Source organism: Hypanus sabinus, chromosome 7, assembly GCF_030144855.1.
Source record: "Hypanus sabinus isolate sHypSab1 chromosome 7, sHypSab1.hap1, whole genome shotgun sequence".
Taxonomy (NCBI): domain Eukaryota; kingdom Metazoa; phylum Chordata; class Chondrichthyes; order Myliobatiformes; family Dasyatidae; genus Hypanus; species Hypanus sabinus.
This window is the reverse complement of record NC_082712.1, coordinates 130,242,161-130,263,831: the sequence shown is the minus strand read 5'-3', so window position 1 is coordinate 130,263,831 and position 21,671 is coordinate 130,242,161. Positions and strand designations below refer to the sequence as shown.

The 21,671-nt window shown below is 39.9% G+C and overlaps 1 protein-coding gene across 1 annotated transcript in view; it reads right to left on the bottom strand.

The window, feature by feature from the left end:
* LOC132397191 (cleavage and polyadenylation specificity factor subunit 6-like) overlaps window positions 1-21,671 on the bottom strand; it is a 74,113-nt gene that overhangs the window by 52,239 nt on the left and 203 nt on the right. Inside the window, exon 2 of the mRNA XM_059975606.1 lies at window positions 6,924-7,133. Coding sequence (XP_059831589.1) covers window positions 6,924-7,133 — 210 coding nt within the window. The remainder of the gene's footprint in view (window positions 1-6,923; window positions 7,134-21,671) is intronic.

The window sequence follows — 21,671 nt, the reverse complement described above, 5'->3', positions numbered from 1 at the left end:
TGCAGCAATGACAATTTTAGAGCATACATTAGTCTTAACTATTCGCTACTTTTCACCTTTCAATGAGACGCAAGGGCTTGCTGGAGTGATATCAGCTACTCAACATCAGGCTGAATGACACTCAGGGGTCTCAGATACTATTGTTGAGTAATTTGTAGTCTGCTTCATTGCTTTGAAAGAAGTTGGGCAACTGAACTGAAACAGCACTCCACCAAAATATGATGTTGGAAAGGCAATGAAGAACATCGTAACGTTTTTCCACAGTGCAGATTAACAGTCAGCCATTCTTTTCTGTAACCAAAAGTCTTGATATGACTTTTTCAACCTCGGCTTCCTCTGAGTCACTTTGTAGCACGATGATTTCTTCCTCCATCGTTCCTGTTAATTCCTCATTACAAGTGTTCAGGAATATATTTATTACCCACTGTGAAATTTGGACTGAGAGAAGATCCTGAACTCTCTCTGACATGTCCTCATGCAGGTGGGCACAGTACACTTGAAGATCATCATCTGGTATTCTTTCTTTCTCTTCCAAATCAGAGAGGCTCAGAAATGGGAAAAGGTCAGGGCGGCCAATATTACACTTAAATAGAGTAACTTGGACAGAAATATAGAGATGACTGATTTGATTTTGTTAAGATGCACATCATTTCCTTGCAACTGAAGGCTGATTTCATTAAACTTTGCGAATAATTCAAAACGCACATAAAAGCCTCTCAGGCAGTTTCCTTTTGAGAGCCACTTGACTTCTGTGTGTCTGAACTGTTTTTCATTCTCAATATAAATGTCTCGAAACAGTTAAGAATTGAAAGCATGGGAAAAACTAATAAAAAAAAATTCTAAAAAAGGAATTGAAAGCATGGGACTTTATTTTATCTACCAGTGTGATAACAATACTTAATGATTTGTGCAGCTGATCACTTAGGTTTTCTGCAACAATTTCTTGTCTGTGAAATAATAACCCCACAATGGTCATCTGTTGCACAAGCATGAATGTTAGTGAGCAGAACAACCTTCTCTTTGGAAAATTGTCCAACCTGAAATATTGACTCCCCTTTCTTATCTTTTCCTTATCTTTTTTTTTGCAAATAACAAATCTTGAACTATACTTTCATCTTTTATGAAGCAAACATAACCAAGAAGCAAAGATTCGTTGTCTGGCAAAGTTGATTGATCCAACAGAATCTCCCTTACCGCTGGCAGTGTCAGTTCTTCTCCAATTGTACAGGGCATTTCAGATTTAGCAATGAACAATCAAATGTTGCATTAACCACACAAATCGTCACCGTTTTGCTGTGAAGAACTGGTAAACATATTTTGAAGTTCTTCCCGTTTCTGAAGTTTTTCACTACGTGACTGAAAATAAGCCAAGTTATCAGAGTTATCATAGTGTATTCTCTTCAAATGTCATGGAGCCTGGACAATTTCATTGTCTCATTTGAAAAAAACTTTCACAAAATCACATTGGCTGTTGTTGGTTGCTTAATGCTGGTATAAATCCACATTTCAGATACTCCACACCATACTGTCTACACTTTTTTGTTTGTTCTGCTTCTGCCATTTTTGTTATGGACTAACAATTATGGTCAATCACCATTTGTTTAAATCCAACCTTAAGCAGTGTGATCAATAAAAGGGTAAGTTATGACATCATCATAGTTCCGCTTGAAGGTAAGGGCAGCATTATCTCAACTGGGCCATGGGTTGCAGAAATGCCATCAAGACTATTCTGAAGGTCAGATTCTGAACTTTACTTCATTGAACACCATACACTAAATTGCAACAATTACATCACTGCGTGATTAGCATATGGGAATCATACTAGCTAAGACTTTACTACAGTAATGAATGGCAATAATGAGCGGGCCGCGCTCAGAAGTAACATGATTTCTCAAGTCCATATTTCTCACGATATGCCAAATACAGAAGTGTCACACTGTTTTTTAACAACTATAACACACTTCAAGCAAAGTCTAAGAGAACGGAGGGTTAGCAAGCAATGAGGTGATTACATAATCTTCGCAATCAATTATAAGGCACTGAGGATCAAATGTTTAGAGTAAGTAATTCATTTCTTAAATTAAGCCAGTTATCCCTCAGTTGCCCGTCATCCACTGAGCACCCTCCCACCCCACCTTTACCTTTTTATCGCTCCTTAGAAATTCCCACCGACCATGGGTGGTGGGGGGGGGGTGGGGGGGAAGAGGAGAGATACTGTCCATTTTGGGAAACACTGCTCTGGAGTAAATTGTGTTCTATAAGTTTTGTTTACTTTGGTGAACTCGACAGCACAGTACTACTGATCTTTCTGACTGGCAGTCCTCAGTTGGTTAGAATTGCTCAAAATGTTTCATTCACCACGAATCTCAGCACTGGCACTTGCCAGAGCAAAGTACACAAAATGCTGGGTGAGTTCAACGCATTACACAGCATCTAAGGAAATGAAAAAACAGTTGTTTCAAGCCAAGACCCATCATCAGGATTAGAAAGGAAGGGGGCAAGATGCCGGGATAAGGATGAGAGGGGAGGAAAAGAAGTACAAGCTAGAAGGTGATAGGTGAAGTCAGTTGGGTGGAGGAAGGGAGGGAGGGAAGTGATAGGTTGGAAAGGTAAAGGGCTAGAGCAGAAGGAATCTGATCAGAGAGGAGAGTGGACTATAGCAGAAAGGGAAGGATGAGGGCACTAGGGGGTGATAGGTGGGTGAGAAGAGGTAAGAGGGGAATCAGAGTGGGGATTGAAGAAAAGGAAAGGGGGTTGGAGGAAAAAATAATGTTTGTGCATCAGGCTGGCGGCTATCTGGACGACATTTGAGGTAATGCTCTTCAACCTGAGAGTGGCCTCAGCGTAGCAGGCCACGGATCAACATGTTGGAATGGGAAGGGGATTGGAGATTGGAATTAAAATGGAAACGTGCTCAAACTCCTGTTCTATTCCTTGTATACCCATGACTATGTGGACAGATATAGCATCAATTTGATCTTTCAAGTTTGTCAGTAGTACCCTTAATATTGACCAGATCAACAATGATGAGATGGGTAAATAAAGAGATTCTAAACTTTGCATCTTGGTGTCAGAACAACCTAGCTCATAATGACGTGCTAGTCACTGTCTTAGGAAATGGAGGGATTCTGGGGGCGTATACAATCCTGTCTTCATCAATAGAGCTGCTCCAGAAATGGACGACAACCTGAGTAACCATTTCACTAGCAATCTCACTTTGTCCCTCCTCATTGATGTGATGATCAAGAAAGTGCATCAGCAGTTTTACTTTTTTTGGTATCTGAGAAAATTCAGCTTACCCACTAGGACCCTCTCAAACTTCTACCAATGCACTGCAGAAAGTATACTGGCAGGTTGCATTTCAGCTAGGTAAGGCAACTGCTCCGCTCTGGACTGATGGAACTGAATGGTAAGTGCTGCCCAGGCTCATCACTTCTATCCAGTCCATCTTCAACGGTTCTTTGCTTCAGGAAGGCTAATAATATTGTCAAGGATGCCCCTACCATCCTGGCCAGTCCCCAATTTCTTTTCTACCCTCTTGGAGAAAATAGAAAGCGTGGAAGTCCAAACATTCAGCTGCTTCCTCACTGTCATTAGACTCCTGAAACAATCACCTGCTTAATATCCCCTTCCCAGTGGCATTGCCACATTCTTGGTATCATAATCCTATCCTTTGCAGTTATTATGTTATTGTCATTTTAATATTTCATTTTGCATTATTTCAAATTGCATTACAATCTTTGCACCATTCCGCTGTTTTGCACTCACTGTATTTACCATTGTATTTATTATTATCATATTAAATTTAGTCAGTGAGCTTCATGAGACCAAGGAAATCTATTACACACTGCTGTACATGATAAAATGCTATCCTGAATCTGAAGCGTTGTCACATGAATATAATCAACATTCGGGTAAGGGCAACCTTGAGAAAGACTACCAAAGTTAACAAACCTAGCTAGCTTGGGCTTCTCACTTCATCATAACCAATCTCTTTGACGTCTGCCAATTACAAATCTTACTCAGAGGTTACAACAGAATGGCAGTAAAAGTGGTGTTAATGATAACGGAGAAATTCAATTATCCTTCTTAGATGAAGCTAAAGTCTAAGATGCTATTGGAACACATTCAATACTCTACAGCAGTAAATTATCTCTCTTTTTACAGGTAACTATTGGCTAAACTCTGATAGGACATGCGCTTAGAGGCATAGGATCTGGGCAAGATCCTAAATGGGTACTTTGCATCAGTATTCACCAAGTGGAATAGAGAGACCAGTGTGATATTTGCAGATAACTAAAAGACAAGGCATTTTAAGATAACCAAAAGTGGTGCTGTTGGGACCCCTGAAGAACACTACGGTGGATAAATCCCCAAGGCCTCGTGGGATATAGCCCAGGGAAGATGAAATTGCTGGGATCTTGACCAAGATCTTTACATCCTCTCTAGCCATAAAAGTCATTGAAGACTGGTGAGTAGCTAATATTGTTAATTTATTCAAAGAAAACATTGATTTTATTAAGGCATTTGTCAAGGTCCCTCATAGTGGGCTCATCCAGATAATTAATGTAAATGCAACAGTTTTGATTCAGAATTGGCATGCCTACAAAAGACAAACGGCAGTGGTCAATGGGTGCTGGTCAATGTCCAGTGGTGTTCTACAGGAATCTGCACTGGGACCCTGCAGTTTGATATATAGAAATGACCTGGAGGAAAATGTGGATGGGTGGGTTAATAAGTTTGCAGATGGTGGCATAGTGTAGGAGACTGCCAAATAATATAACAGGATATAGATCAATTACAGTTATGGAGAGAGAAATAGCAGAGAGTTTAATGCAGACAAGTATGAGGTGTTATGCTTCAGGAAATCAAATGTAAAAGGGGAGTACACAGTTAATGGCAGGATCCTTGTCAGCACTGATGTACAGAAGGATATTGGAATCCAGATCAATTGTTCTCCAAAAATGGCTCCATAGGTTGACAGAGTGGTAAAGGCAGCAAATGGCATGCTTGCCTTTAATAGTTGAGGAAATCAGTTCAAGAATCAGGAAACTAAATTACAGCTTTATAAAACTCCCGTCAGGACACATCTTGAGTATTGCATTCAGTTCTAGTTGCCCCATTATGGGAAGGATGTGAACACTTTGCAGAAGATTCTTACCGGGGTACTGCCTAGATTAGAGACATGTTGGAAAAACTAGAGCTGTTTTCTCTGGAATAGCAAAGTCTGAGGGGAGGCGTGATAGAAATTTATAAAATAATGAGATGCATAGATGGACAGGCAGTATCTTTTACCCTAGGGCTGAAAAGTTTAATACAGGAGAGCATGTGTTTAAAGTGAGAGGGAGAATATTCAAAAGATAAGGATGGGGTAAGTTTTTTTTAAGAACACCGATGGATACATGGAATGTGCTGTAAGGGGTGGAGGTGGAAGCAGAAGCACATATGATGGAAGTAATTGTTCTTAGGTAAACACATGAATATATAGAGGATGGAAGGATATAGACCATATGGGGGGTCAAAAGTTCTTGATTAATGAGGTGTCATTAGCAAAGTTAATGTGGCACAACATCTCAGACGTTCAAAATTCAATGTTCTCAATCAAACTGTGATCTGATACAGAGTCAAGTATCAATGTCCCAGATCTTAAACCTTCCTCAGAAAACATAGTTCAATTTGAAAAGTTTAAGAAAAATTCAGGGAAGGTGTAACCACATTTTCAAGTAGAAAGTGTGTAGGGGCAGTGTAAATTACATTACTATGCATATCATTGATCCAAATAGCTTTCCAGTAGTAGCTTATTTCATATGACCTCACCCACAGCCAAGACACCTGACAGACAATTTTAATTTGCCACTTAAGTAAACCAGTGAGAGAGGAATCTCTTTAATTACCATGATGAACTTAGAGACCAGGGTTTTCTTTGTATTCTTTGAAAGCATCAAAAATTATTTTGAGAAGCGATGAAGGGTTTAGGTACAGTCCATGTGGATTTGTATGTAACAAGTAGTTAGATAGCACCAGAGGACATTTTAAAAAATTATACAACCAGATTAGATATTGGGAATATTACCTTTGAAGGAAGTTGCCAGCTGATGCAGTATGGGGATTTATTGTGATTGATTGGAAGGTAGGAGTAAAATGTAAATAAAAATAAGGGTGAATATATTATTTTGCACCATGTTGTCAAAGGGCAGCTCAATGGACCTGTTGGCTATTTTTGTTTACTTATATGAGCTGGAAAATAAATTCCTGATAAGGAGAATTTATTTAACTTTTCAAATAAACAATGGGGGGTGTAGCAGTTAGCATGAATGCTCTTACAGCGCTGCTGACCTGGGTTCAATTTCATCGTTGTTTGTATGGGTTTGTACGTTCTCTCCATGACCACATAGGTTTCCTCTGGGTACTACAATTTCCTCTCACATTCCAAAAGACTTATGGGTTAGTATGTTAATTTGTCATTTTTATCTCAGGGCACCGTGGGGGGGGGGGGGGGGGGAGGTAGCGCGGGCTAGTTGGGCCAGAAAGACCTGTTACCGTGCTGTCTCTCTAAATAAATTAAAATAATTCTGTGTAATGTAAGCACACACCAACAATTTCACTCCCCTTGTTAGCATAAATTAGATTCTTTGCTTTCAGAGGTAACAGGCAGGATGACAGATAACAAATCAGAGGGAATCATTTGACAAAATAGGATCAAGTGCACTTGAACAGCAGGAACAACTGAGATCATTAATGTTCAAGCAGTGGCCTAAAGCATGAAAAACATAGAAAAACTGAGCTGATCTAGGCAAATTAGGGATAACACCAGAAAAATAGTTACTCCATTCAGAAACCTTTCAGTCTGCCCAAATGCAGCTGTCATCCTTTAAATATATAACAATGTACATCAAAATAACACCAGGTTCGGATTCACTCACCCACGTGAGGTTTCCCACATAGACAGCTTGCCGTTTGCCTCCATATGTGTAAACTATAGTTGGCCTAGTAGTGTTTTCTGTCTTCTTTGGCTCGCCAGGTGTCCGGGGTAATATCTCTTCATAACTTTGATCTTCATGGTTATTACTATCGGCCGCTGCTATTACATCGTCATAAAGGTCAACTTGATCATTTGCAACATAATCAGTCTCCTGAAAGAAAAACCACACATTTTATTCAGGGGTGCTATTAAGTGGAATAAACAATATTAATAATACATTATCCAATCACATAAAGTAGGAGACATACATTCCTTAGCGCACTGGAAGTATTGGTGTCTTATATTATACTCTCCTCCCAGGTATGTCTTTCTTTGAAAGGATAAACCATATTAAAGATGAGTAACAAAGAACAGTACATCTAAATGGAGTTCTCTTCACTGATTCAAATGCATATTGTTTGATGCGCACCTACTCACATTAAACCAGCAAGGGATATTAACTATTTGGAGAAGGAAGTGCATAACAAAAATTTCCAACTTTTTCCAATATAAAATACATACTGGAATTAAAAATACAAGAGCAAGTCAACTTGCAGAAATTGGGAAACCTTCTATTCATTTTGACTTCCAAAGTTACTGAAATACGAGAATTTTATATTCTGTAGCTGGGATGCATGCAGAAATGAAAGTCAGTGAAATTAGTCATTATGTTTGTAAAGGATATAGTAAGGAATGTAGGATGAGCCAATTAGAAGGAAATAGGAGACACATGCTGAGAGGCAAGAAAGGAAAGACAAAAATAAGGGACATGAGATTTATTATATTAAAAAAAGATAATGCTCTCAAATTTATTATGTGGAATGGAATGTAACTTGTGATTATTTACATATTGAATTGCATAATTCTAGAAATCTGAGATTAGTTGGGTAAGGCTATTTCCTGGTATCTGGTAAGTGCAAGACTTTGAAAAGTGAGATAAGAAGAGTTCAGGGCCAGCACAGTCTTGTTAGAGTAACAGACAAGATTAATGTCCAGTTGACAATGACTTGGGTCTGATCAGGAAAAAGGAGGCATAAGTTAGATATAGGCAGCAGGTGCCTTAAAGAGTATAACAGATGCACGAGTACACTTCAGGAGAAATTTTACAGGGCAAAATAAAAGTCTTAAGTTATCCCTGACTAATAAGAAAAAGAAGAATCTAATAAGATATTCTACAAGTATGTTCAGAATAAAAGGGAGTCTAGGGAGACAATACATCTCCTTTATCAGTATGGCCATCTATGAAATAGGCAAAGTCTTAAATAAACACTCCCCTTCTGTATTTACCATGGAGAAGGATGCAGGAACTTGAGTTAAGAGGAAGAAAGAGGAGGTATTGAAATACATTAAGATGGAGAAATCTCTGGGGCCTAGCCATTTATATTCTAAGATATTATGAGAAACAAGAGAGGGAAACTTGGCAGAGATTTTTGCACCTTCGGTAGCAACACAAGGCACCGGAAAACTGGAGGAGAGCTTTTGCTGGGCCTTTAAGAAATGCAGCGGAAAAGTATCAATGAATTACAAACCATTAAATCTTGTATCAGTGGTGGGAAAGGTATCAGAAAGGGTCTGAGAAACAGGATTAATTTCCCTTCAGAAAGACAGGGATTGATTTGCAATAGCCTGACTTTGTGCATAGAACATCATGTTTCACAATCTGATTGATTTATTTAAAAAGGTGACTAAGTGGATTAACAAGTGCAAAGCAGTAGACATTGCCTATATTGATCTTTAACAAGGCCTTTGACAATGGTCTTTAATACTAGGCGAACCCTGAAGGCTAGAAAGATGGGATCCAGAATGAGGTAGCAAATTGGATAAAAAATTGGTTTGGTTGGAAAGAAGCAGAGGATGGTCCAATGGAGCAATGTTGTTCAGACTGGAGGCCTGTGACCACTGGTGTGCTGCAAAGGATCAGCATGGGTTCTCTGTTGTTCCTTCATTAAATTAATGATTTAGTGAAAATGCAGGTGATGTGATTTACGCAGAGAGGTAGAGGAAGGGAGGGAGCCCAAGAAGAAACAGGAGACTGGGAGGTGCTGAGTGCATGGCATAGCCTTGAGAGCAAAAGGAAGCAGGGAGGGGATAAGTGAGATGAGGGTGGCAAGGTTAATGCTAAAAGGATGGTTAGTGATGGAAACACGAAAGGAAATGTTGGTGGAAGATCAAGAGGGAAAAGAATCTGAAAAGTTGACCATTAAGCCAAAACATTTTTTATGCTAAGAACTGATGGGTTTGGAGAATTAGCTTGGGGCATTTGGAAGGGGTGGGATGCAGACCATGTGAGGGGGCAGTTAGTTGGTTAGGTCAAGCATGCAAGATAGATTTTCTAGAGAATATGAGAAGATGCAAGGTGGAAATTGTAGTGAGACCAGTAATACAAGCAATAAGACAAGATACAGGCAAACACCAGAGGAGAGAAATTATGATTGACAGATTGGCAGAGATTTGAGCAAAGTGTTAACAAGGAGATAAGGACATTTATTTTCAGTCAGAGGATGAGGTTTAAGCTGACACTGGTGAAGCACAGCAATGACTTGCTGGCAGCCAACAAAATTACTAATTACTTTATTAATCACACTTTTTCCGGAAAATAATCTCTGCAATCAATAGCCTGCAACTTTCAGAGTCGAGCTTTTGAACCACCTGATTGACCTGGCATTTTAGCACTGTGAATTGAAGTCTTGAATGTGCAGGATGGTTGTGGTGTGGCGTGTACAGGCCGAATCAAGGAACAGGTCCCTGGCCAATGTTTGCACATCGCTGGAAGGGGCTTGGAGCCGATTCGGAACGACAAAACTGAGGCAAGCAAGAGTTGATGTGGCAGGGCCCAGGCCTGAGAGTGAAGAACAAGCCAGTGTCTTACTGATTTAAATGTTGGTCCAGATTGGGAAGGTCAGGTACAGGTCAAATTGAGCTGATGGGTTCTGGGCCCAAGAATGAGGAACGACTCGCTGTTTGGTCAATTTAAGTGCCAGATCAGATTGAAACTGTCAGGGTGTCAGGGAAAGGAATGGGCCAGTGTTCAGCTCTCTGCTCACAAGGATTACTCGACTCTGCACTGAACTGGAGCTCTGACCTGCAAGCAGCGGGCTCGCAAACTTCAATTCTGAATGTTATTTGCACGACTTGGGTTTTTTTCTGCACATTGGGTGTTTGACAGGCTTTCTTTTAAAAAATAGGTTTCCTTGTTTTGTGGCTGCCTGTAAGGGTACAAATCTCAAGGTTCTATGTAGTATTCAAACTTTGATAATAAATATACTTTGAACTTTGGATCAGTGTGATTTGTAACTCATTGAAAGAATGGTAGAAGGGTATTTAAAACCTGTCTGAATGTGAGTTTTTGCTTAGAGCCATGAATTTCAGAGTTCAAAGTTCAAAGTGAAATTTATTATCAGAGTACATACACATCACCACATATAACCCCGAGTTTCTTTTAGCTGTGAGCATACTCAGCAAATCTATACAATAGTAACTGTAAACAGGATCAATGAGAGCAAGGCCGCAGAAGGCAACTGTGCAAATGCAAATATAAATAAATAACAATAAATACCAGGAGCATGAAATAACAAGATAAGGAGTCCTTAAAGTGAGATCACTGGTTGTGGGAACATCTCAATAGATGAGTCTAGTTACCCTTTTTTGTTCAATGCTGCTTTTCTACAACAGTGTTTCATGTGGATGTGTTCGATGGTTGGAAGGGCTTTATTCGTGATGTACTGGGCCAAATCCATTACCCCTTGCAGGATTTTCTGCTCAAAAGCATTAGTTTTCCCATAGCCGGCTGTAATGCAGCCAGTCAACACACTTTCCAACACACATCTATAGAAGTTTAGTCAAGGTTTTCAATGACATGCCAAATCTCTGCAAACTCTTGCAGAGGTAGAGTCACTGTCATGCTTTCTTTAAAACTTATAGGATGGGTCCTCTGAGATAGTGACACCGAGTTATTTAAAGTTACTGACCCTCTCCACCTCTGATCCTGCGATAAGTACCAACTCAAGGACGTTTGTTTCCCTCTCCTTAAGTTACAGTCAGTTCCTTGGTCTTGCTAACACTGAGTGAGAGGTCGTTGTAAAGACACCACACGGCCAAATTTTCTCCCTCCCTCGTATGCTGATTCATCACCCTCTTTGATACAGCCCACATCAGCAAACTTGAATATGGTGTTGGAGCTGTACTTAGCCACACAGTCATATGTGTAAAGCAAGTAGAGCAGAGGGTTATGTGTCCAGCCCTGTGGTTCACCTGTGCTAATGGAGACTGTAGAGATGTTTTTGACAATCTCAACTGACTGGGGTCTGCAAGTGAGGAAATCCAGGATCCAATTGCACAAGAAGGTATTGAGGCCCAGGTCTTGGAGTGCACTGATTAGATTTGACAAGATAATGGTATTAAATGCTGAGCTGTAATTGGTAAAGAGCCAATGAGATGGCATCTGTGTGGACCTGATGCTCCAGTAGGCAAATTGGAGCAGATCTAAGTCACCACTCAAACAGGAACTGATTGTTTCAACACCAGACTCTTAAAATTGTTCATCATTGTGGGTGTAAGTGCCATTGGGTGATAGTCATCAAGTCAGGTTACCATGTTTTTCTTGGGCACCGGTATGACTGAATCCTTTTTGAGGCAGGTGGGTACCACACACTGCTGGAGTGAGAGCTGAAGATATCCATGAATACACCAGCCACATGTCAGCACAGGTCTACAATACTCAGCCATTCAGACCAGAAGCTTTCCTTGGATTCACTTTGAGAACAGCACACACCTCATCTTCAAATACCGAGACCAAAGCATCATCAGGAAACGTGGGGATATGCAATGGTTCTTCCCTGTACTGGTGGTCAAAGCGAGCATAGACGGCATTGAGCTCAACTGGAAGCGAAGCTCTGCTGTCCCCCATATCGCCAGATTTAACTTTGCAGGAGGTTATGGCATTCAAACCCAGCCATATCTGTTGAGCATCCCTTGATGATCCCAGTTTTGCCCAGAATTTCCACTTAGCCCGTGAGATAGCTTTCTGGAGATCATACCTAAATCTCTTGTGGCATTCTCGATCTCCACACCTGAATGCCTCTGATCTGGCTCTCAGCAAATTCCAGATTTCATGGTTCATCCAGGGCTTCTGATTGGGGTAAACCCTGGATGATTTTGTGGGGACACACTCATCTACAGCTGTTTTAATGAAGTCTGTTACAACCGTGGTGAAGTCATTCAGATCCTCAGATGAGTGCTTGAGTTAATGACCAACTACACAATGTGAAATGGGGTTGGGATATCTTTAGCTTCTTTTATTATGTCTAGATCACTTTCCATATTTTTTTCCTGTGGCTTAAAAAGTGATTTCTTATCATCTATGTATTCTTTAAATGTTAACCCTTGTTCATTTACTGTCATATTGGTATTCCTATCTACAAAACTTGCATCTTATACCTTCATAATCTGCTTTGGTTAACAGTTTCAAACTGAACTAAATGACTTTTAAATATGGTCCCTTAACAACAGGCTTTTTAATTAATATTTTCTCATTGGACACTACTACATCTAAAAGAGCTAGTTTTTTTCAGTTTCTTCAGCATGCCTAGAAAATTATAACCTATAAAACAAGTCTGCAAATTCATCCTCCACACTAATTTGGTATTTCCATTATCAACATTCCCCATGTCTATTATGGTACCCCAATGTATCTCTAAATGCCTAGTTCACATACACTGTGTCCTACTTAGGGGCCCCATAGACAACTGCCACCATGTTTCCAACCACATTCTGCTTCTTAGTTCTCTACAGGCTAATTCTACTTCCCAATATGCCTCAATACTGCCATTATCAGAGTTGACCCTCTGTAATTGGTTTATTATTACTATTGTACCAAGGTACAGTAATAAGCTTGCCTTGCATGCTGTTCATACAGTTCAACTCATGACCTGGTACATTGAGGTATTACAAGATAAACCAATAACAAAATGCAGAATAAAGTACAACAGCTAGAGAAGGTGAAGTACAGGCAAACAGTAAGGTGCAATATGATAGATTGTGTGGTCAAGATTCCATCCATCACACTAGGGAACCAATCAATAGTCTTATAATTGTGGGGTACAGGCTTGGTGGTCTCAGCTTTCAAGCTTCTTCCCCAATGAGATGGGAAGGAGAATATCCGGGCTGGGTAGGGTCTGGTTATGCTTTACTGAAGCAGTGTGAAGTGTAGACAGAGTCAATGGAGGGGAGGCTAGTTTCTGTGATGTACTAACCTGTGCCAAAACTCTCTACAGTTTCTTGTGGTCAACAGCAGAGCAGGTGCCACACCAAGACAATGATGCTTTATATGGTGCATTAATAGAAATTGGCACAGGTCGATGGAATATGCTAAATGTTTTAGCCTCCTGAGAAAGTAGAAGCTTTGGTGAGCTTCCTTGACTGTGGGGATAGGCCATTGGGGATTTTCTCTTTTAGGAATTTGAAGCTCTCAACCCTCTCAGCCTCAGCATCACTGACGTAAACAGGAGCGTGAGCACCACCCCTTCATGAAATCAATGACCAGCTCTTGTTTTGCTGATATTGAGATGACAATGAACATGTGATCAAGATGGCACCAAGCTGCAATGTCCATCGAGTTAGTGGCTCAACCTGGTCATTTTTTCTGTTCATAAGGATGGTTTTAGGGGCAGCAGACAGAGACAGGTGGTGTTAGAGGAGGGAGCAGTAAATAAAGAGTGCGATGCAGGAGCCAGAGTCCAAATCAAAGCTCTCTATGGTAGAAGATTCTCATAGATGGAGGCACTGTGGACAGCGATTCCCTGGTCAATGACCAAGCTTGACAGGCCCCATGGAGAGGACTGGTGACACCCCCAGGTCAACAAGTGTGTCCCCCCCAACCCCCAGGTCAGCAAGTCCCAGGATTGGCGACCCATGTGAGTTCAAAGGTTGAAGCCCAGAGTTCAAATTCCTGTGACTGGTGAGTCCTGGGGTCGATACTGAAAGTCAAAGACTGAAGTTGGCACATGCAGATGTTAAGACCTGATGGTCCAGCCACTTTTTGAAACAATGAGAAGCCTCATGTCTTGTCCAAGGAACAGAGAAAGGAGGATTTATGTTCAAAGACAATGCTGCGCTTGCACTTATAGATCACAGAACAACACACTTGGTTTTACTAGCAGAGAAAGCTTGTTCTCTGAAGCAAGTTTTGCTGCACAAGTAATTAAAGCATTAAAGACTACAGCCATTTTTATAGCGCCTTGGACCATCTTATGGGAATCAGAATCAAGTTTAAATCACTGGCATATGTTCTGAAATTTGTTGTTTGATGGCAGCAATACATAATAATAAAAACTGTAAATTACAATAAGTATATCTAAATAGATTAATCAAAAAAGGGCAAAAGAAAAAAGAACTGAAATACTGTTCATGGGTTCATCATCCATTCAGAAATCTGGTGGTGGAGAAGAAGAAGCTGTTCCTGAAATGTTGAGTATGTCTTCAATCTCCTCCTTGGTGGTAGCAAGAAGAGGGCAAGTTCTGAGTGATGGGGTTCCTTTAATGATGGATGCCTCCTTTTTGAGGCATCACCTGTTAAAGATGTCCTTTATGCTGGTGGAGCTGGCCAAGTTTACAACACTCTGTATGTAATATAATTATATTTACATCAAAAGGGAAATAATGCATTTATATCTACCTGCTCATATATCTATGTTTACTGATCACGTGCCATGACAAACTTTGACATAACAAGATTTTCTGCTTTATTTCAAAATTTCAACATCTGCAGAGTTTTACTTAGGTTATTTGGATAGCTAGAAGCACGTGTTACTTAGGTGAGCAATACCAAAGAGATGATATAAAGGTAATCAAAACTTAAAAATAACTTTTTACTTTCATATCCAAGAACACCAGCTTGCACCATTTACCTTATATTTCAAAAGATACAATGTTACATCTAGGAGATGTTATCGATTAATTATATTTTTTTTAAATCAGATGTTATGCTATAATGTGTGAGATTTTAGTCCAAATTAATCCCAGCACCAATAACATAGACATACTACCACTTCATCTGCTGATAGACTTGTAGCCCAGCTATTGGCAGAGTGGCATCACTAATTGTACTGATGGAATTTTTTAACAAGCCCTTCATAGACTGTGATGTAAACATCTCAACGTACACTCAGTGGTCACTTTATTAGGTACACCCTGCTCCTTAAGCAAATATCTAATCAGCCATTCATGTGACAGCAGATTGGCTGATCTAAGCATGCAGACACGGTCAAGACTTCAGTTATTGTACAGACCAAACAAGAGAATGGGGAAGAAATGTGATCTAAGATACTTTGACTGTGGAATGATTGTTGGTGCCAGATGGGGTGGTTTGAGTATCTCAGAAACTGCCGATCTCACAGACATTTCACACACGACAATCTCTACAGTTTACAGATAACAATGTGAAAAACAATTTTTAAAAAAACATCCAGTGAGGGGTAGATCTGTGGGCAAAAATGCCTTGTTCATGAGAGCTCAGAGGAAAATAGATAGACTGGTTCAAGCTGACGGTAACTCAAATAACCACGTTACAACAGATAACATGCCATTTGATTTCTGAATGGACAGTGAACCCATGAACACTGCCTTATGACTTTTTAAATTTCCTATTTTTTGCTTTACTTGAATAATTTAACTATTTAATATCATGTATCGCATTGTACTGTTGCTGCAAAGTTAACAAATTTCACAACATATGCTGGTGATAGTAAATCGGATTCCAAATTCTGAATCTGATGAGGAATATCCAGCTACAAGAAAGATCTGTAACTCCAGATTAATACCATTAGAAGTCAACCTCAGAGTACAGTTACGTAAGAGCAAAATATGGTAGAAGCTAAGAATTTGAATAAAAACAGAAAATATTGCATCTATTCAGCAAATCACACAGCATCTGTGGAGACACTTGGAAATCCCAAATACCACAAACATAAAAATACAACTGAGAATGTTCAGTATTAAATAACACTGCTTCCTGCACAAACCACAAAGATTGACGAAAATCTATGGTTGTACAACAAACACCAAAAATGTAAAAATAAATTAAATAAATTACCACCACCACATTTAGGGCTCTGGCTAAGATTGAATAAGGTATACCAGATTAAGATAATTTTTTAAATATCCAAAATAATTGTGTAAGATCCATTTAAGATACAATTATAAATTTCAGATGATTCATTATCACTGACGTCATTAAATTTATTGTTTTACAGCAGTACAGTAAAAGAAATAAAAATTAGTTTTAAGTTACAAAAATACATAAATACTGTGGAAGACTAATAACAAGATGGTTATTCAGAAATCCAATGGCAGAGGGGAGAAAGCTGTTCCTAAAGCCTTGAGTGTAGATCTTTAGCCTCCTGACCTCCTCCCTTCCAGTAATAACACAAAGAGGACATCTCCCTTATGATGAGGGTCTTCAATGATGAATACCACCTTCTTGAGGCACTGTCTTTTGAAGATGTGCTTATTAGACTTTATCTTCTAATTTAGTTTATGACATAATCAGGTGAAACCCAAGTGTGTTTCAATATCTTAAGACGCAGAGTGCACTGAAGGAAGTTAGATTTGTAAATAAGGGTGATAATGATAACTGGATGAAATAGGGTTGAAGGAAGTTTGTTTAAAATGGAAGTACTGAAAAACTGTGGACCAAAAGGCTTTTTCCTGTGCTGTAAATTCATTGTAATTATATCAGTGTGTACCTGGGGAGGGGTGTATAAAAGTTTTTAATCTAGCTCAATCCTTTTAGAGAAGCCATGGTCAAATAAATATAACCAAAGTAAATTAAAAATTAATTGTTGTTCAAGAAGAAAATTTGTGAATTTCCATCCTCAGTCAACCTAGAATATACATCAGAATGAAAATACTTTTCATAAAAGAAAATAAAAAATTGACACTTGCACTAAGTGTGACGCACACTCAACATTTTTGTAAATTAATTAATTTGTTGCAAAGACCATCTTATGCTCACATACAAATGCATCACCCAAGCAGCACTACAGTGTTGTCTTACTTATGAAATGCTTAATGATCCCTTGTCTGCTGATCCACACAGACATAATATATCCAACAGCATTATTCTGAAAACCATGATGGAAGGGGCCTTTACTTTCTAAGAAGTTTATGAAGATCAGCGTGTCACCTAAAACTTTGACGAACTTCTATAGATGTTGTGGAGAGTATATTGACTGGTTGTAGGATGGCCTGGCATGGAAACACCAATGCCCTTGTATGGAAAAGCTTACCGAAAAGTACAGGATATATCCCAGTCGATCACAGGTAAAGCCCTCCCCACCACTGAGCACATCTACAGGAGTGCTATTGCAGGAAAGCACAGCATCCACCATAAAGGACCATCACCATCCAGGTCATGCTCCCTTCTTGCTGCTGCCTCAGGACTTACACCACCAGGTACAGGAACAGCTATTACTTCCTCAACCAATAGGCTCTTGAACCAGAGAGGACAACTTCACTTGCCTATCATGAAACTGCTCACACAACATATGGCCTCACTTTCAAGGACTCTTCATCTTATATTTATACACTTCTCATGCGCCCAAATTTCCTCATCAACTTTCAGTTCCCTAGACCTGACTGCTCCATTTTCACCATAGATGTTTAGTCCCTATACACTTCAATCTTCCATTCAAGCTCTCCACTTCTTTCTCAACAGAAGAACCAAGCAGTTCCCCTCCACCACCAGGAACAGTTGATCCCGACCTGATGTTCATGGACCCCTCAGCTCGATGGCATAAAAAGAGGTTGGAAATCTCTACCCTGACTTATCTGGTCCTCACCCTCAGTAAATTTTGCTTTGGTTCCTCACACTTTCTCCAGACTTGAGGGGTAGCCTTGGACACCCACGTGGGCCCCAGCTATACCTGCCTTTTCATTGGCTGTGTAGAACAGTCATGTTCCAAGCCTTCCCCTGTAATGCTCCCCGACCTTTCCTCTGCTACATTGATGACTGCATTGTTCCTCTTCATGCACCTTTGCTGAGTTTGTCAATTTCACCAACTTTGTCTCTAACCTTCCCCTCAAATTCACTCGGTCCATTTCTGACACCTTCCTCCCCTTTCTTGACCCTCTGTCTCCATCTCTGGAGACAAACTGTCAAAAGACATCTTTTATAAATCTACTGATTCCTATGGTTATCGTGACTATACCTGTTCGTACCGTCTCTTGTAAGAATGCTCTTCCCTTTCCTCAGTTCCTTCGTCTCCACATAATCTGTTCTGTGGATGCAGCTTTCCTTTCGCCCGTCTTCAAAGGGTGGGGTTTTCCTCGCCCTGATGTTGCCCTCACCTGCATCCCTTCCATTCCCTGAACATCCGCGCTTAACCCATCTTCCTGCCCCCTTAACAGTGATGAGTTCCTTTTGTCCTTACCTACTATACCATGAGCCTACACATCCAACACATCATCCTCCACAACTTCCGCCATCCTCAAAGGGATCCTACCACTAAATACCTTACCATCGCCCCCCCCCCTCCACTTCCCACAGAGATCACTCCCTCCAATTCTCGTCTATTCATTTCTCTCCACCAACCTTCCACCCGCGGCAATTATCCCTACAAGTGGCCAAAGTGCTTCACCTCCTCCCTTGCCTCCATTAAAGGCCCCAAAAAGGTCCTTCCAGGTGAAGCAACACTGCACCAGCGAATCTATTGGGGTCGTCTATTGTGTCCGGTGCTACCAATGCAGCCTCCTCCACATTGCTGAGACCCATCGTAAATTGGGGACCGCTCCATCAAGCATCTCTGCTCCATTACCTCCAAAAGAATAATTTCCCAATAGCCAAACATTGTAATTTTCATTCTCATTCCTGTTCTGACATGTCAGTCCATGGCATCCTCTTGTGTCATGATGAGGCCGCTCTCAGGGTGGAGAAGCAACATCTTAAATTCCATCTGAGTAGCCTCCAGCCTGATGGCTGGAACATCAGTTTCTCGCACCAGTAAAATAAATTGCTTCCCCCTCTCCCTCCCCACTGCTTCTATTCCTCACTCTGGCACCTTCTCATCTGCCTATCACCTTATTTATTATTATTACTTTTTGTATTTGCATGGTTTATTGTCTTTTGTACTTTGGTTGCTTGTCCGTTCTGTTGGATGCAGTTGAATGCTCGCAAAAAAATGAATCTCAGGGTTGTATATGGTGTCATATACGTACTTTAACAATAAATTTACTTCAAAATTTGAGGATAGTTATTCCTATTTTCACAGCCATGATTCGTACCTCACTCAATTTATCAAAAATAGATTAGCTGGAGATTGAGTAAACAGTCAACATTGCAAACCGAGACCCTTCATCAAGGTCTCAGTCTGAAAAGTCGACTGTTTATTCATTTCCATAGATGCTGCCCGGACTGCCGAGTTCCTCCAGCATTTTGGGTGTGTTGCTTGGTTTTCCAGCATGTGCAGATATTCTTGAATTTGCTGGATATTGACACATTGTTGATTGTGGGAGTACAAGTAACTACCACGTTTCCTGCTTAACACCAGTAATTAGATTACAAAAAGAAACTTCACTGTTTATAATATTTCAGGAGATCCCAGGTTTGGGTGATCGTGACATGAGAAGGTTGTATATAAACGCACGACTCTCTTTTAAGTAACAGAGTTATCAAGCCTAAAACAGTCTTCATCTCTGTCACATGTCCATAACACTGCTTGTCCAACAGGCATTACTGTCAGTAAAAGTACTACAGGTTTGAAATGGGTGGAACTGGGAATTCAGATAAATTTGCCTTTGATGCCCAGCCAGCTGAATCCTGAGATTATATTTCAGACATAATTTGACCTGTTTGAATTTTAAGCAGCTAGAAAATTGGACGAGTCTGTTGTTAATTGACAAATTATAAATCTGTACACCAAGGCATGTTCATACTGATAGTTTTAGATATAGAAATGTTACTGGGTAAATGAATTAACTTTCTATATGCCCCTATGTCTCCATAACACTTCTGTCTGTAGCCCAAGAGTTTTTAAGCTAAGATCTCCCTGCTGTGGACATCTGAAACATTTCTTGCGCAGTCTTCAACTTAAAATAAACATGGTTATACACAGTTTGCATGCCCCTATTTAGATTTACTTCTGAGAAAATAAGACAGTAGCCTACAGCCCCCCAATTTATATTTCAATTGATTAAGTCTTAAGAACACAGTAAAACAGAGAACCGGAGAAAAATCTGTGATCTATTTGGCTGATCCCTGAAAACTAAAAAGTTACCAAACTTCTCTCATGACTTACGATTGCTTCTTTCATCATGGAATTGTACAACGAACTGATAAATAACTTGCTTGAAAGCAAATGTACTGTTCTAAAACCTAACTCACTATTAATAAAAAATATTGTCAATGGGTTAGAGTCATGGTTAATTATGAGTATCATTTTATTTATGGTGTCATGTTCTGCCTATAATCTTACTTTTTAAAAAAATCAGCATTCAAGGCACTTTTACTCAAATTGCCACATGGCGGTCACTTTCACAGCACAAACCAGATCTCCCCTGACCTGCCTCCATCCATATTTCTTACAGCTGCACTGAACAGACATCCAGCATGGTTGAACTAGCTCAGTACCGTAAGCAAGCCTCATGCTGCCTAGTAAGGCATTACTAGATGCAGACTTCCTTATTTTTAAATCTCTGTGATATATGTAGCATGTACTTGAAGAGCGATGACCTGCAGAGTGAAGGACTGAATAGTGGAAAGTGAGTTTGCCTGGGCTGCTTTTTTTGGTGTTGATTTGGAATAATGTCATGGTATATTTATGAATGCTGCTATTTACTAACCCTAACTCACAAAGGCCAAAGTTACCAAGAGGGCGCCAAGTTTAAGAACACCCCTCAAAGTAAAGGTATTAAATTTGTTTACAGTGACTTTGCCTTCACTACAAACAAATGTTCTTCATCTAAACTACCAATAATGTTCTTAGATAGACAGATATTCAAATATAAACTTTGCAGCTTCTTTTCGTTTCATTTCAGAAGAAAGTGTTAATTTCCCCCCTTTTTAGTACCACAAATCCTACCCTAGCCTCATCCGAACACACTGAACGACGTTTGGAATGATCAAAAATAACTGTTTGTTGCAATGCAAACCTGCTGCCAAGTACACAGACAAACTAACACACCGTATAATCAACTAACAAATACATCTCATTGGTGAAAATCTGAACAGTTAAGTCACTTTTGCCCTTTTTAAGCTCTTGGTTTAAGCTCTTTGTCAACACCTTACTTTCAGATGTCTATTGTGTCATTTTATTCGTTTCCGAAATTGCTTCTTACGAGAGTATGCATCAATATGTCATGTCTAACCTTAAAGCACCGAAAGTCTAAACTTCACAATCCAACGATCAGATAATTTCTTTATGAGAAATTATCAACAATAAATCCAGATCCAATTCCAATTTTCCCAACGTGCTCGCTAAAAGCAAATCCCTAGGACTTATTTCAACATGCAAAAATTTCTCCGTCTCAAAAGTCTTCATACTCTAAGACGATTTTAAGATGCAAAATATTCGGCCCAGTCAAGAGATCTTCACAACCCCCTCCCTCCTCCAATCCAAAGCTCTCAAAATCGAGCCAAGGCCTGGACCACGATTCTGAATTTCTGCCCACTCTCTTCCAGCAAGACTCCATTAAATCTCACGCTTATCATAAACTTTGC